Source organism: Dermacentor variabilis, chromosome 4 (genome assembly GCF_050947875.1).
Source record: "Dermacentor variabilis isolate Ectoservices chromosome 4, ASM5094787v1, whole genome shotgun sequence".
Taxonomy (NCBI): domain Eukaryota; kingdom Metazoa; phylum Arthropoda; class Arachnida; order Ixodida; family Ixodidae; genus Dermacentor; species Dermacentor variabilis.
The window spans coordinates 7543119-7558578 of NC_134571.1; the positions used below are offsets into that span (position 1 = coordinate 7543119).

Sequence of the window (15460 nt, forward strand, 5' to 3'; positions counted from 1 at the left end):
TGGCACGATCTTGAAAGCTTTTGAATATTCTTGAATTTTTGTCTCCGAGCCCTGTACAAACCCTGGCACACATGTGTACAAGCACACACTGTTTGTGCTTATATAGTATTTAGTGTACCTGGGGGCCAAGGGAGCAGGTTCTTTTCTTTATTTTGCTTTATCTGAAAGCCAGTGAGGTTTCTCTGGGCTTGGAATTTGAGGCTCCTCTTTAGTAACTCCCACAGTGCCTGATCTCTACCGAAGTAATTTTTCCAAATAGATTGCTCTTTGTCATTGACCTTTATTCTTCTTTATGCTGTCCTCATCACCCAAAGAGCCAGGCTCGTTTATTAAGCTGGTTCTTGTGTTTCCTATTAGTGGAATGGCTTGTAGCAGTAGCTAATAACTTGTTGCGTATGCAGCGTGTGACGATGGCCGAGTACGTGTGTGGACTGTTCCTGAAGGTGGCCTGCAGGAGAGCCTGACGGAGCCGGACTTTGAGCTGAAAGGCCATACCGAGAAAGTCCACTTTGTCAAATTCCATCCAACAGCTGCCAGAGTGCTGGCCTCAGGCTCCCATGACCTGACTGTGATCATTTGGGACATGGAGACCCGCGAGTGCAAGATTTGCCTCCAAGGTCATACGGACCAGGTATTGCTGCCACTTGAAGTGTGCGTTTCTCATGAATTCCATTTTCCATAAATCTGGTAAATTTTTGTGACGCACAATATCACATATTTTTGAATATCGATTTCAGCACCGAATAATGAAATGCAGAGGCATTTTGGTATGTACAACATTATGATTATTGTAAACATGGTGGCTCAATTAATTAAAAGTGCATTAATCTGATCTTGGTTAACACATAGTCCCACCTCACTGTCTAATCCCATTAATGTTTTCATTCTTCTAAAATGGTGTGTTTCCTTAAGAAAGAGGCATTTGCTTGTGCAGTGTTCATCGCATAGTGCACTTGTTACGTGAGAAGCACCATAGTGTCGCGAGTGCCACGACAGTGATGTGCCAGCATCCCACCGAATTGAAGTGATTGAGCACTCATTGCAATTACGGCATCACTTGACAGGGTGCCACAAAAATGCTTTATTATTTTTTGCACCGCATCCATACATGACTCCTGTGGCACAGCAGGTACAGCAAACAGTTCTTTCGCTTTGCGCGAGACAGCCTGCTGTTGACAGAAAACCCGAAGGTTTTGAAAGCATGCTGCTTTGCATGACGATCTCATTCATGGTGCAACATTTGTCCAGCCTTGGATTTCACGTTGTCTCCAAACGGAGGTACCAGTCTGGACTAGGCATGTGTGGGTGGTTTCTAGCTTGGCTGGTAAACTGACAAACTGAAATCGATGCAGGCAGCTTCCCAATTCACTGGCTGTGTTGTCTGCACTATCAGGTTGTGCCACGTGAATGGGCCTCCATGTGACTTCACCTGCGAGCACAGTTGAACCGCAGACAGTTCGCCCTAATTGTGCTGCCCGCTATGATGCAAATCTCTGACCCAGCATAAAATAAAGCACAAAGCCACAGATTAGATAGAAACAAATGCTAAAAACCATGCCCACTGCAGCAAGGGCTGTAGTAAGAGTGATTGATAGCTAAAGTCACTGTACAATGAAACCTCGTTAAACCGTAGTTAGTGGGAGCTCAGAAAAATGTACTAAACAGTAGCACTGCGTAACCGAAATAGCATCAGATTGCCCGCTTCCCTGTCAAAAACGGAACTCAGAGAGAGTGCGATGAAAGGGTAAAAACATGTAGTATTTATTCACTTTGCGCAACAAAAGTCTCTTATTTTCATTTGATGCCGTGGTGGCCTAGCAGCGATGACAGCGGCTTCAAACTTACTGAAGCTGCGAGCCAGCTTTTCAGCCAGCCCCTCTTCTTCACAAACTCTCGCATGGCAGATTCCTCGTTGGAGTCTCATATTCTCCATGCACGGGTGCAGTAGCACTGCAGAAGTCGCAGCATGCCTTTTTCATTGTAGGGTGCTGTTCTCGTCGCGACAATTGCATTCATGAGGCTGATGTAACGCGCAGCTTCTGCCACAGTTGGGCTTGAATCGCCCGTGCTGTCGCTCTCCGTGTTGTCCTCATTGCTGTCGTCAGGTGACCCTTCGGCAACAACAGAGGCAACGACAGCGAAAAGTCGAACCTCGTAGCTGATATCTGTTCACGGTCACAGCAGCGCTGCCGAGCAATTTCTTCGCATTCCAAATGCCACACACCGTAGTCAACGGTAGATCCTTATCCCTTGCCAAAGCAGACTTCTTTGTGCCACGTTTGATAGCACCAACGATGTCCAATTTTTCTTTTACGCTGAGCAGTCGCTGTTTTTATGTGAGTTTCGGCATGATGCGAGCAGTAGCTTACATGATGCCACAACTCTCTGGCACAGCGCCGAAATTATGTTGATGTTGATGTGGCTTGATGCACAAGTGCACAGGGCGCTTGGAGGCCCTTGTTCTTATCTCTGAGGCTTGTTTTTCTGCCAGCCCCCCCCACCTCGATTGAAACGATGCACCGCCGTGTTTGCGTGACGAAAAGTGGAAACACTACGTGTTAACCGATGCGTACGCAATAAGCTGGTAAGGTTTATGCGCATACAAAACGTGTTATGTTCAATGGCCGCTGTGTCGGGGATTTGACTTAGCTACTTTAAAACGAAACTACTGTTTAAGCAGGTACGGTTTGACGAGGTTTTACTGTACTGTTAGGTAAATCAATCTTGCTAAGGAAAAACAAGAAATACTGCTCACAAATGCACTTCTAAATAATAATAATAATAATAATAATAATAATCTTTATTACTTTGTTTCCACGGGATACAGAATGAGAGCGGACGTAAGGGAAAAAGACGCATGCAGCGGCTTGAGAAAACCCCATTACGCCCCGCATGACAGTATGATGAAGAAACAGCTTTGTCATGACAAACACTATTGTATTCTTATGTTTCTGATTATCAGTGTTATGTGAAGTATTCCAATTAGAGGTGTGCGGGAGCTCCAGGTTACCCAAGAGCTTGTACCCGACCCGGCCTGCAGGCTGGGCTAGGGCAGCCCAACGTCATGTTCACTCAGGCTCCAATGTAGCTCGGGCCATTGTATTATTTCTTTGGCGAGCAACACCACATACAGAGCCCGACTCGAGCCCAAAACATGGACATCATGGCAGAATGGTGCTTCAGCATGACATGCAGAATTTGTTGAAGAAATTGGAATATTCGTTTCATGCCCTAGTCATAGGACAACTTGTTTTTGCTTTATAACCTATGGTGTGTGTGTTTGTAAATATCATAGGATTTTATGTTTAATTAGATTTAATTCAACGTGATAAATACAGTGTCGGTTAATCGGAAAAATATATATATACAGTAGAACCTTGTTGATACATTCCCGTTACATACGTTTTCCTGGCGCCAACGTTCACAATTGAGAACACGAAATATGACCCAATAGAGTTACGCTCATTTTTTACTGGTTCATACGTTCCCGACATTCATTACGTCACCAAACTGCAATCGTATGAAATGTTTTCTGGCTGCTAGATTCCATGTAAACAAGAAAATGCGCGAGGCGCGCGTGATCTAGAACAGTATACAGTCAACGACCGATTTTTCGGACCCTCTAGGGAACGTAAAACGTCCGAAAATTCAGGCAGTCCAAAAAAATGAATGCATGCAAAAAACGCACCCTTTTTCTTTTTTTCTCAGATCTAGAGGTAAAAGGCGAAGTAACAGGCTCCCGAAACCCTGCCACAGCATCAGTGAAGTGGCTATAAAAAGAGGCGTTCAAAAACTCTGTATGCAGCCGACTGCCGGTTTATTATGCACATGTGCATCGTCGGGCAGACGGTGTTATTGCTGCAGTGGCTTGAAGAACTTGTTGATTGTTGTTTTGACGGCGTTCCGGTTGCATGCGATCATATTCGCCTCGATCTGAGCAAGGGTCATGTCAGCACTGTACACCGATGAAAGAGTCAACAGTGCTCGCGTCAACTCGGCGCTGTAGGCGGCGCAGGCATTGGCTCCTCATTTTCCACATCGGAGTCATCTGAATCCCCCACAACCTTACGGACTATTTCCTCGTCAGTCAGTTCTGCGCGGAAGTCGCGCTCGTTGTCAGCATCAACAAACTGTTCAAAAGTTATTTCCGTGGGTATGGAAACCCCAGCAGAGCGGAGGTCGTTGATCACGTCGTCCGACGGTACTGCTTTCCGCGCTTCGATGCCATCGGCGTGGACGACGAAGACGGAGTGGGCGCCATCGAAGGCAAGCGAAATCCTCAAGTTGCGAACAGTGGAGTTCGCTGACGAGCGTCGAAGCACCTAGGCCTAGCGTCGCAGAGCACACTTGACACAACAGCACAACCACACACCACGCTAGCCAAAACGTGGCCTGCGCAAACAAACAAACCAAATGGCGCCACTCCGGAAACTCTGCCGGAGGCGGAAGTGTGGCGATGAACATAGCCAGCGTGGCCAGACCAAATCGTTTTATGACGGCTAGATTCGGCTAGTTGTGGTTCAAAGCGGTGATATGCTCGTATATGCTTCGGCTGCAAGTGGATTTCCTTCGCAAGGGCGCTGCGCAAGGAGCCAAAAGACCTTCCGTCCGTCAAAAAGTCCGGAAAATTGGACGGCGGGCGGTTCGAGCGTCCGAAACTTCAGATGTCCTTATACATTGATTCTATGGGGCTCGTGGCGGTGCCGTGAAGACGTCCGAAATATCAGGCATGTCCGAAAATTTGGGCGTCCGAAAATTCAGTCGTTGACTGTATTTAGCATGGACGGCTGTTCCACAATATGTCATGGTGCGGTCGTTTGCCAAATGTGGAATTTCGCTGGACGACGACACGCTGTGGGACTTTAGCAGCGATGATGTTGGCAGCACTAGTGAGGACGATGGCACAAGTGAAGATGAGTAGTCCAGTGACCATGCCAGCTGCTTATAAATTTTCGTTATGGAACGCGCCCTCAAGTATGCTCTTTTTTCTCCCCCTGTCTCACGCGACATGGGGGGGGGGTCGACTTACATTCGAGTAGACTTACAGTTGTGTGAATACGGTATGTGTTTTACAGCGCGTGGTGCGTTGCGCCATTGGTAGTGTACTGCATGCTCTTATTAGGCAATAATCCAAACACACCACCAATCTCCGCTGAAGGCGGAACGATGTGGGCATCGCATTTCGCTTCGGTGGCATCCGGCGTCGCCTACCTGCTCAATTTCGTTTCGGTTTCCCATCGCCCTTTTAAAGGGACCCTAAAGGTAAATATTAAGTCATGATAAAGTGATAGATTAGTGCTTGGGAATCTCTAAGGTGTCAATATTATCACGAGCAGAGCCTTAGTAATAGAGAAATTAAGGTAAATGCAGGACACGATTAGAGACTCCCCCGGACATTCAAGTACTCGCCCGATGACAAAGGTGTTCCTCATTTAAATTGTGTTGTTAGTACTCAACCACTCGTTATAAAACTATGATTGTTTTGTGTTATAAGACGAAAAAAATGCTTCTTGTCCATTTCTATTAAATTTTTTTTAGAAAAAAAGAACTAATTGACATTATCCTTGACAATGATGTTGGTATTCAAAAGGTGTTTTTTCTCAACTGTGCACCACCCGTGCTTTCGAGTTTCAGTCTCGTTATTGTGGAGTGCTGTGCTGGTTTTCCTGTCTCGCAAACTTGCACAAAGTGCTAGTAGCAGAGAATTCCACTGTCACGATCCGTCCGTGAACAAGGGAGGGCTCGAGGCACCCTCCGTTAGACAGACGCTCTGCAGCAGGGTGGTGATGAACGATGACTGACCCCTATGTCATCTATCTCACAATCGAGCGACATTGTGCACATCTCTCACTTTAAATGCTACCACTTTTCTGATGCTGCCGCTAATCTTGAGACACGCCAGGATGCTACTTCTGGTGTGTAGGATAATGATACAAACGTTCAGTGAACGGTACACAGTCATCCCGATGATGACGAAGAAGAGACTCGCGTGCAAGCTACAGTCAGACCCACTTATAATGCCAAGCATTACGACTTATCGGTTATAATGACCACATTTCACTGCAGTTATGATTTTTTGACCCTGCTTGTCGAAAGCACACCGACTTATAATGAATGTTTTCAACAGCGCCGTACTGTCAATACAAACACTTCAAAACTAGACGTGGTAAAAGGAGACCGCATGCGAAGTTCCAAAGCACAGCATTGCGACCGAACTGAGTGCACAGCGGCGCGCACCTGATTCCAGTCCAACAGCGACAAAGATAAGGCCGCTGAGATGAGTCATGCTGCAGCCCGCTTCCAGCCAGCTAGAATGCTTTGCTTCTATATTCAGAATGGCAGCAGCTGCACTCGTTTTTCAATATGGCAGGTGATTGGAACCGGCCGGGCGCCATTTTGAAAGAGCTATGACACCGTACTTTGTTCTTGAGATAATGTTCTTAGCGGAAACTTTGAGCTAGATGTGGGAAAGTGCCAGGAACAAAAAGTAAGATACTAAGAATACAATTTTCGGACCCAAGTGGTGTCAAATCATAAGTGCCGCTGCCAGCTTCCGTTTCAATAATTTTTGCTTGTTTTTGAAGGGCAAGTCCACATATACCGTATTTACACGATTGTAAGTCGACTCGAATGTAAGTCGACCCCCCCATATCGCTTGACCGAAAAAAAAAAAAAAAAAACCCGAGGGCGCATTCGATAACGAAAATTTATTAGTAGCTGACATGGTCACTGGACTACTCGTCTTCACTAGTGCTGTCATCATCGTTGCTGCGGTCCCACAGCGCGTCGTGGTCCAGCGAAATTTCAAATTTGGCAAACGACCGCACCAGGACATCTTGCAGAACAGCAGCCTACGCCAAATGCACCCAACCACACGCAGCTGTCAGGGAGGCTCTTTTGACAGGTCCGGTTGGCGTAATTTCGCAGAAGCCAGCCACTCGTACTCACGGCGGAGCAGAACCTTAAAATTAAGGCGAAGGTCCAGGCTTGTTTCATGACCACGTCACACTTCACTGGCAGGGACTGATCACGCATTTCAGCGACGCTGCCGCAAGCTTAGCTTACAGCTCCGCAAAGCGTCCAGACTTCGGCACGTGGGAAATTTCTCACTTGCCGCCACAGGGTGAAAATTTCGCTTCGCTGCAGTCGCCACTCTCGCACCACCCGCTAGGAAATATCGAAATTGCGGCCCGCTGCGCAGTGATTTGTTTCTTCGGCGTAAAGGATGGCAGCCCTCTTGAACGCTGCTGTGAACGAGTGCCGAAAGATTAGTGGGCCTGCTTAGTGACGACTGGGGAAGCATAGAAGTAGCACGTAGCCGGCAGTCAAGTGGAGCGCGTCAAAAAGTTGGTCAAACCAATGCCAATGCCTTTAAACAGAGAAAGAGAAACCCGCGAACGGTGTCTGCTCTTCCATGAACTACCGATACTCCCCGCAAGCGCCGCCGTTCTAAGGGTGCCGCCGCAAATAGGAACAGCGGCGCTTCCATCAACTATTGACACCCACCCCCCCATGAGTGTTGCATGCACTGTAAGACTCTCAAAAATGTTGAAAAACCCTTCCGAAAAGCAAACAAACACGCGGGATAGCGAAAAAATACGGGTAGGACCATAGAGCAAACATAAAATTGTAACTACCCTGTAGCTCTCGTTGGTATCGCTTTTTTTTGGCGGGGCCATGTTTTGGTTTCGATTGTAAGTCGACCCCCCAACTTCAGACTTTCAAATTTTAAAAAAGGGGTCGACTTACAATCGTGTAAATACGGTAACGTATTTTAACGTTTGTGGAAAAAAGGAAGTGACAGGAAACAAGGAGGGACAGGAGACAACGGACGAATAAATATCGACCAGTTATTGTAAGATTTTTTTGACTACAACGAAAAGGCGAAAATATTCCAGAACTGCAAAAAGCTAAAGGGCAGCAGTATCTCAGTTGCAGATGATTTTTCCGAGGTGACGCTACGAAAGCGTAAAAACCTTTGGGAAAGTGCAAAAGCTGAAAAGGACAGAGGAATGAAGGTTCGCCTCGTGCGTGATAAGACCTTGATCGACAACGACACGTTTATTTGGGACGAAGAAAAAAAGTGTCGAAAGAAGGTGGTTAAGGGAGGGTCAAGCTCGCGTACAACAAAGTGACAAAAAGAAAGCAAACCCAGGGATTTGAACTTGATTAATGTCAACGTTCGTAGCCTGGCAAACAAGATAGTCGAATTTGAACACCTTCTTTTACAGTACAAGCCAGATGTCGTTGTCACAGAAACGTGGCTACGCCCCGAAATAAAAGACTGTGAATTAATCCCTCCGGGTTATATCATGATCCGCAAGGACCGCGTGGTGGAGGCGTGGCTTTTGTTTGTAAAGAAGACACTGAGCTGATTGTTCTGGATGACTGCCCTAATACTGAAAGCATTTGGTGCAGAACAGAGTTTCTGGGCGTTCCTTTTATTATTGCAGCTGTCTGTCGACCTCCGGATGCTCCTCTTTCATGTTTACAATGCCTTCAAGATTATATGTGCAACAATGTTCCTCTTAACACTCGTGTCATTATTGCAGGAGATTTCAATTTACCGGGAATAGATTGGGTTGATCTTGCAGTGGGTACTACAGATGTTGGACATTGTGAAGCTTTGTTAAACCTGACTTTCAGTTACGACCTCATGCAAATAGTTCCTGAAAGTACTAGAGTTACACAGACCTCGGAATCCTTACTTGATCTTGTGCTCATTTCAAGCAATGTACCAGATTGTAGTGTTTCCGTCAAAGACGAAATTTCTGATCATAAAATGGTTTTGCTTTGTGTAAAGGAAGCCGTCCCGACGAAGAATTCAAAGAGGCCAACTATCTGTATGAGAGATTATAGCAACGCCGACGATGTTAGTATCTTGGACTGTCTTGAAATGTCACTGCACTCGTTCGATGGGGCGACTGACGTCAACATCTTGTGGAATAAGTTTAAGAATACGGTGATCTACTGTCTGGAAAAGTTCGTGCCAAAACGTATCAAGGTAGCAAAGAAGCGCAATCCTTGGATTAACCACAATATAATACAGCTTAAACGAAGAATAAGACGCAGAAGTAGGAATAAAGAGAGGAATAAAATGGAGATTTCGCAGCTTTCCCAGACCCTTAAGCACATGCTCGTAACGGCAAAAGAACTCTTTTACTCGCAGACGCTACCCAATTTCATGAGAGATTCACCACAGCGTTTTTGGCGTCATCTTGCCCCGTCGCACGAACAAATACAATATGTCTGCATTGATGGCAACATAATTAACAACTGTGCTCAAATTGCTGAAAAATATAAGGAATATTTTTATTCTGTGTTCGCTCCACCGGAGCCATCTTCCACTGACCTAATTAGAATCGCACCGAGGGTAGGTTGCCTATGCCAGACATCGTTTTCTCTGAAGAGGGGATATATGCACTACTCCTTAACATAGATACAAAAAAATCAGCCGGTCCTGATGGCATCCCAAATGAATTTTTAAAACGATATGCGGAATAGATATCTAAGTATCTCTGTATAATTTTTAAGGCGTCCCTAGAGCAGCACAAATTGCCATCTGACTGGCTGACAGCTAGAGTTGTCACCATCTATAAATCCGGCAACAGACATAGCATCGAAAATTATAGGCCCATTTCAATTACCTCTACATGCTGCAAGATCATGGAGCATGTAATATCAAAAAGCTTGTTCAAATATTTGGAAAATGCTAATATCCTTCTTCCTAACCAACATGGTTTTAGGCAAAAATTGTCAACGGTTACCCAACTCACCGAAACCATACACGATTTTTCAAGCGTACTTAACGAGAAAGGTCAGTTAGATGCTGTTTGCCTCGATTTCTCAAAAGCGTTCGACCGCGTTCCACACCCAGAACTTCTTGATAAACTGCTTAGTCTCGGCGTTAACATAAACATTGTCAAATGGATTCAATCATATTTAGTAAGAACACAGTTTGTGGAAGTGAATGGTGCGACATCCGGAGTGTTGCCTGTAACGTCAGGAGTCCCTCAGGGATCGGTGCTGGGCCCTGTCCTTTTTCTCAGTTATATAAATGACATTGCAGACCAGATTAACCCCGTTATCAAAGTTTGACTTTTTGCAGATGACTGCTTAATGTATACCGCAGTATCCAGCCGCAATGACCAGATCGTCTTAAATTCCGCATTAAAAAGAATTAGTGACTGGTGTAATAAGTGGAAAATGAAAATAAACTACAGCAAGACTAAGTATATAAGGGTAACCAAGATGATAAAAAATATACACTCCTTCGATTATGAGACAGATGGTAAGGTCGTAAGCCGCGAAAATCACATTAAGTACCTCGGAATTACCATATCCAGTGACCTCAACTGGAAAGCACACATAAAGAACATATGCTCATCAGCTGAAAAAAAGCTCTGGTACTTGAGGCGAAAGTTAAAACTTGCTCCTCAACAAACTAAATTAGCTGCATATTTAACGCTTGTTCGTCCTACATTAGAGTACGCGAGCGTCGTGTGGGATCCGTTTCAAAAGAACCTGGTAGATAGAATTGAAAAACTTCAAAGAAAAGCGGCAAGATTCATCTTGTCAAAATATCGTTCAACGGACTCCGCAACTGAAATGCTCAGGAAGCTCAACCTACCTCCACTTTTCGAACGCAGAAGGATAGCTAGACTGAAATTTCTTTATCTGATTCGCCATAACTGGTTTAACCTTAATACACAGCAGTACATAAAACAGCGTCTGTCTCGAACAGTACGAAGCAGCAACCCAGAGCAAATTCAACCCATTTCAGCACGAATAGATACACATAAGTACTCGTTTTTCCCCAGAACAATAGAGGAATGGAACGCGCTACCACCTGAATTACTAACAGTAGACAATCTAAATAAATTTGAAACCACACTAACAAAATTCTTTACTTCGGCTAGAAGTACATAGCTACTACTTTAATAATGGTACTTTGTCTTACTTATGTTCCTGGTTGTGACACACATGATAATTCCAGTGGCTGTGGTACAATTAATACCACCCTACTGCAATTTGTTTTTGCTGCTTCTTGATTTGCATTGTGCATTTGCCTGTGTATAGGCCTTATTTTGTCTGTTCTACACTGCGGCAGCGCTGCTATCTTGTATTGTTTGTCTTGAAACCACCCTGTAACGGCCTTCGGCCAACAGTATTGTTAAATAAATAATAAATAAATAGGATGCCAGGCTATCAGCCAGTACATTTTCAGCACGCCACCCACAAATATCAATTTTTCAGAGATGCACACACGCAGAGAATGCAGCACATGCAAACGAACTATCTTGCAGCACTATCTAAAAATAAACATTCACTCTTCTAAAGCAATACGGAAGGTACACTGGTGCAGCTATCTCTCTCCTTCTTAATATGAAAGTCTTCAAGTACTTCACGTGCTAATGTTTCTCTACTCCTTGCTATCATGCTCGTTTTCTCAAACCATCGTACGCAGTCGAATGAGGCACAATGGAATGGCAGGTGTAAACCCACACCATTCTTAATTGATAATATGTGTTGCCTTAGGCAGTCATTAACACAGTGGCCAGTTTGGCCCATGTAAACATTGTCACAGCTTAATGGAATGTGCTGAAAATAAACTAGTTGAAAGTCTGGGATCCTGTCTTGTCTCTATATGTTTCCTGTCGCTTACTTTGTGCCACAACTCTTTCGTCAAAGCTATGCACCCACTTGCCGAACATTATACTCCGCTAAAACATACAATTTACTTCTGATACAATGACCACTTTTCACAGAACTATCAAGTTCGTTATAAAAGGGCTCGACAGTATTAGCTAAACTGGCCAGCGTTGCAGTCCGTTGTGTAAATACATATTGTAGTCTTTTTCGTAATAGGTGCTTCATTCACCTAACAATATTTTTATTCATATTTGAAATCACATATTTGTAAATCCATAATAAATGTATTCTCTACAACTTTTACCGGATTTTACCTGATCTGTTTTCTGTTTGAGGTGCAGTGAGAACTTTACAGCTTCCTAGCGGTCACATGTACACCCGTGAGCAAAAGTACAGTCGACTCCAAATAATTTGAAGTCGCTTAATGGGAATTTTCAGTTAAAAGTGAAGAAGTGGCCCCATCAGTTCTGCGTACAATCCTGTCTAAAGAATTGCTCGATAATTTGAAGTTAAAAGCCCATAATATTGGTTACTTAGAAGTTATTTTTCAATCAAGAGCTGTGGGACGACCGTAGTTTTTCAATAAAATGCGCAGTATTTAAAATGTCAAAACAGCTCCCTGTACCGCCCTAGTGTCATTGCCATTGCAGCTGTCCACAGCGCCACAGCTCACGAAATGGCAAGATTGTTCAGTTCAGTCACCGCCGGCACGTTGGCTAGTTTCTTTCCTTGTCTTTTGTCTAGTGTGTGCCGGCTGCACGTTAGGTTTACTTCGCAACTGTATCCATGCTTCTGATTTTGAGCATAGTCACAACGTTTAATAATGGTAACTCGTGGCTCCTATTGCATGCTTTACCTGGCAACGAAAGTCGAGATCTTGAAAAAAGTTCACTAGGAAGGCACCGCAAAGCAGGACATTGCACGGAAGTACTGCATTAAGCCTAACATGCTCTCGAATTTTATCAAGAACAAGCGCTCAGTATTGGATGCTTTTGAGAATGACAAATTCAAATTGTCACAGAAGCGAATGTGCACCAGTGCCTAGCAGCTCAGACCACATGTATGTTTGTGGACGCACACAAGCTCGCGCTCGCGTGCCTACGCATGCGCAGACAGTGTGGAATGGCTCGTGTGATTCGAAACACGCCGCTATTCCGGTAAACAGATCCTCTCTGTTATTGTGTACTGGGGCTGCCTCATGTCAGTGCACCTGGCTGTACAGCTACGGTGTGGCACAATCAACTCTCAATGAGGCAGATTTATGTCATTCGAGAAAGTGCTTTTTCTTTCCTTTTTGTGCTGATATAACCATTCTAGAGGCATAACAGTTACGTTTGTAGATATTGAAGCATTTTGAAACACTTTGAATAACAAAGTACGAAGTGACATCTGCCAAGGCGTCTGTGAGTGACCCCAGTGAGCGCATGCTCTCGTGTGTCTCTTGTAGATGCAAATTGCCAGTCCTCGTGAGGTGCGGCAAGCATATGTGTGGTCTGGCCTTTAGAGAAAGTGCTGCCGCTTTGGATCAAAGAAGCACGAGCAGCGAACTTCCTTTCAGCGGTGAGGTCATTGTGGCAAAGGCCTTATTGTTTGCTGCAGTGTTGGGGATCAACGACTTCGTTTTTTGTGATAAATGGCTGGCATACTTCAAACATTGTGAGGCTTCATTTTTAAAAGCATGTGGGGAGAGAAGACAACCAGGAAACATGCGCGACATGGAAAGCAGAAAAGCTTCGTGACTAACTCAGTGACTATCAACCTGTAGAAATCTTTAATGCAGATGAGACTACGCTTTTTTATTGGTGGCTACCAGAGAAGACTCTGACATTCAAGGATGACGACTGTTTTTGGGGGCAAACGGAGCAAAGAAAGGATGTCAATTATGATCGCGACGAACGTGACTGGCACTGAATAATGTAACCTGCTTGTGACTGGGAAGGTCACTAAGCCTAGATGTATTAAAGGCGTGAAGAAGCTTCCTGTGGACTATACATCGAACAGAAAGGTGTGGATGATGTCCGACATTTTCAGTAATTGGATCAGGAAACTGGATCGCAAATTCGCGTCATCAAACTGCAAGGTGTTGTTCCTTGTAGACCAGTGCAGAGCCCACATGAACGTACAGTAATCCCTCGTTATAACGAAGGCAGCGGGACGGCGAAAAAGTTCATTATAAGTGGTAATTCGATATAAGCAACCACTCGAGAAAAGCTAAAGCAATGGAGCTTTAATTGCACCACAACTGTGAGGAATTCAAAATACAATGTATTCAGTGAAGCAAAACTTTATTCAGGTGCAAAAAAAGGCAGTGAGCTTTGGCTGTTTCATGTTCTTACCATGTGCGAGCAACTCCTGTGCTAATTTGACCAAGCATTGTATGAGGCCGTGGTTGCCACTCATGCATTCAACCTTATTTAGCAGCAGGCAGAGGCACTCCCTTGTCTGCACCATAATTGGAAATTGACGTGGCTCTTCGTACGCTGGCTCTTCATCCTCGCCGGGGCCACCAAAAGTGTCAGTTATCTCCGCATCCATCGCTGAGGCGACCACGGGAGCAGCAGCGTCGGCCAGCGCGAATGTCTCAAAGCAGCCTTCTACCTCTTGGCCAGCAATTTTATTAACAGCTTCGTACAGATCGCTGCAAGTTTGGTCATCGTCACCGCGTTTTTCCACTTCTTTTATCAGCAGAACTTTCTGCTGATCTGCCATGGTTGCTCAGTGGCTATGGTGTTGGGCTGCTGAGCACAAGGTCGCGGGATCGAATCCCGGCCACGGTGGCCGCATTTCGATGGGGGCAAAATGCGAAAATACCCGTGTACTTAGATTTAGGTGCACGACAAAGAACCCCAGGTGATCAAAATTTCTGGAGTCCTCCACTACGGCGTGCCTCATAATCAGACAGTGGTTTTGGCACATAAAGCCCCATAATTTAATTTAACTAAACTTTCTGCTCCAAAGTCAGACACTTTCCCCCGGACACTGACGGAGCCATTTATCACTGTGAACCACAAAAGCACACACGAGGCATGCCTAATGAAGCACTCTGAATTACACACAATCACACGGCCTGCAGCACCAATCCAAAGGCACGTGCCATTGGCGCCAAAGTGACTGAATGCGGCGGGCGACGCAGAAGACAGAAGCTTCAAAATATCGTCAGGGCATCTTGCTTTCCTCGTCAGTGCGCACTGGGGATGGTGACGGTTGCAATGGCGGGCTTGGCATTGGCTTCATGTGTAGTGTGAGAAAAGGTTTATTGGCGGCTCCTAATGTAAAGGCACAGCAACCGGGAACGGCGAAGCAGCCCGAAACACTGTCCAAACGGACGCCAGCAATCAACAGCGCGAGGCGAGACGAGCCGCGCGTTGGCGATGCGGCTGTGCCGCGAGGCGCGTCTTCTTCTTCACAATCTCCCCCCGGACAAAAAGAGCCATCCTGGCACCTTAAGAATCGGGAGGCAGAGAGTCGTGGTAGGGCTTGAGACGCGAGACGTGGACAATGTCACGTCCACGCCGGCGCAAGTCTTCAGGTGGTGACAGGCGCTCAATGAGAAAATTCACCGGGGATGTTTGCTCCAAGACTCGGTAAGGCCCTTCGAATTTAGGGACGAGTTTCGAGGAAAGCCCCGGCGTTTGGAAAGGGACCGACAACCACACAAGAACGCCTGGAGCGTAGGTCGTGTTGGGATGCGTGTCGATGCGGTTTGCTTTCTGGCGCTGCTGTTGCTCTGCCGTAAAGGAGCGCGCTAGCTGGCGGCATTCTTCGGCTTGTCGGGCGACTTCGGAAACAGGTAGACACTCGGAGGCGT

At 45.6% G+C, this 15460-nt stretch overlaps 1 protein-coding gene across 1 annotated transcript in view; it reads left to right on the forward strand.

The window, feature by feature from the left end:
• Window positions 1-15460, forward strand: part of pod1 (coronin) — a 166621-nt gene that overhangs the window by 92757 nt on the left and 58404 nt on the right. Inside the window, exon 18 of the mRNA XM_075688040.1 lies at window positions 402-631. Coding sequence (XP_075544155.1) covers window positions 402-631 — 230 coding nt within the window. The remainder of the gene's footprint in view (window positions 1-401; window positions 632-15460) is intronic.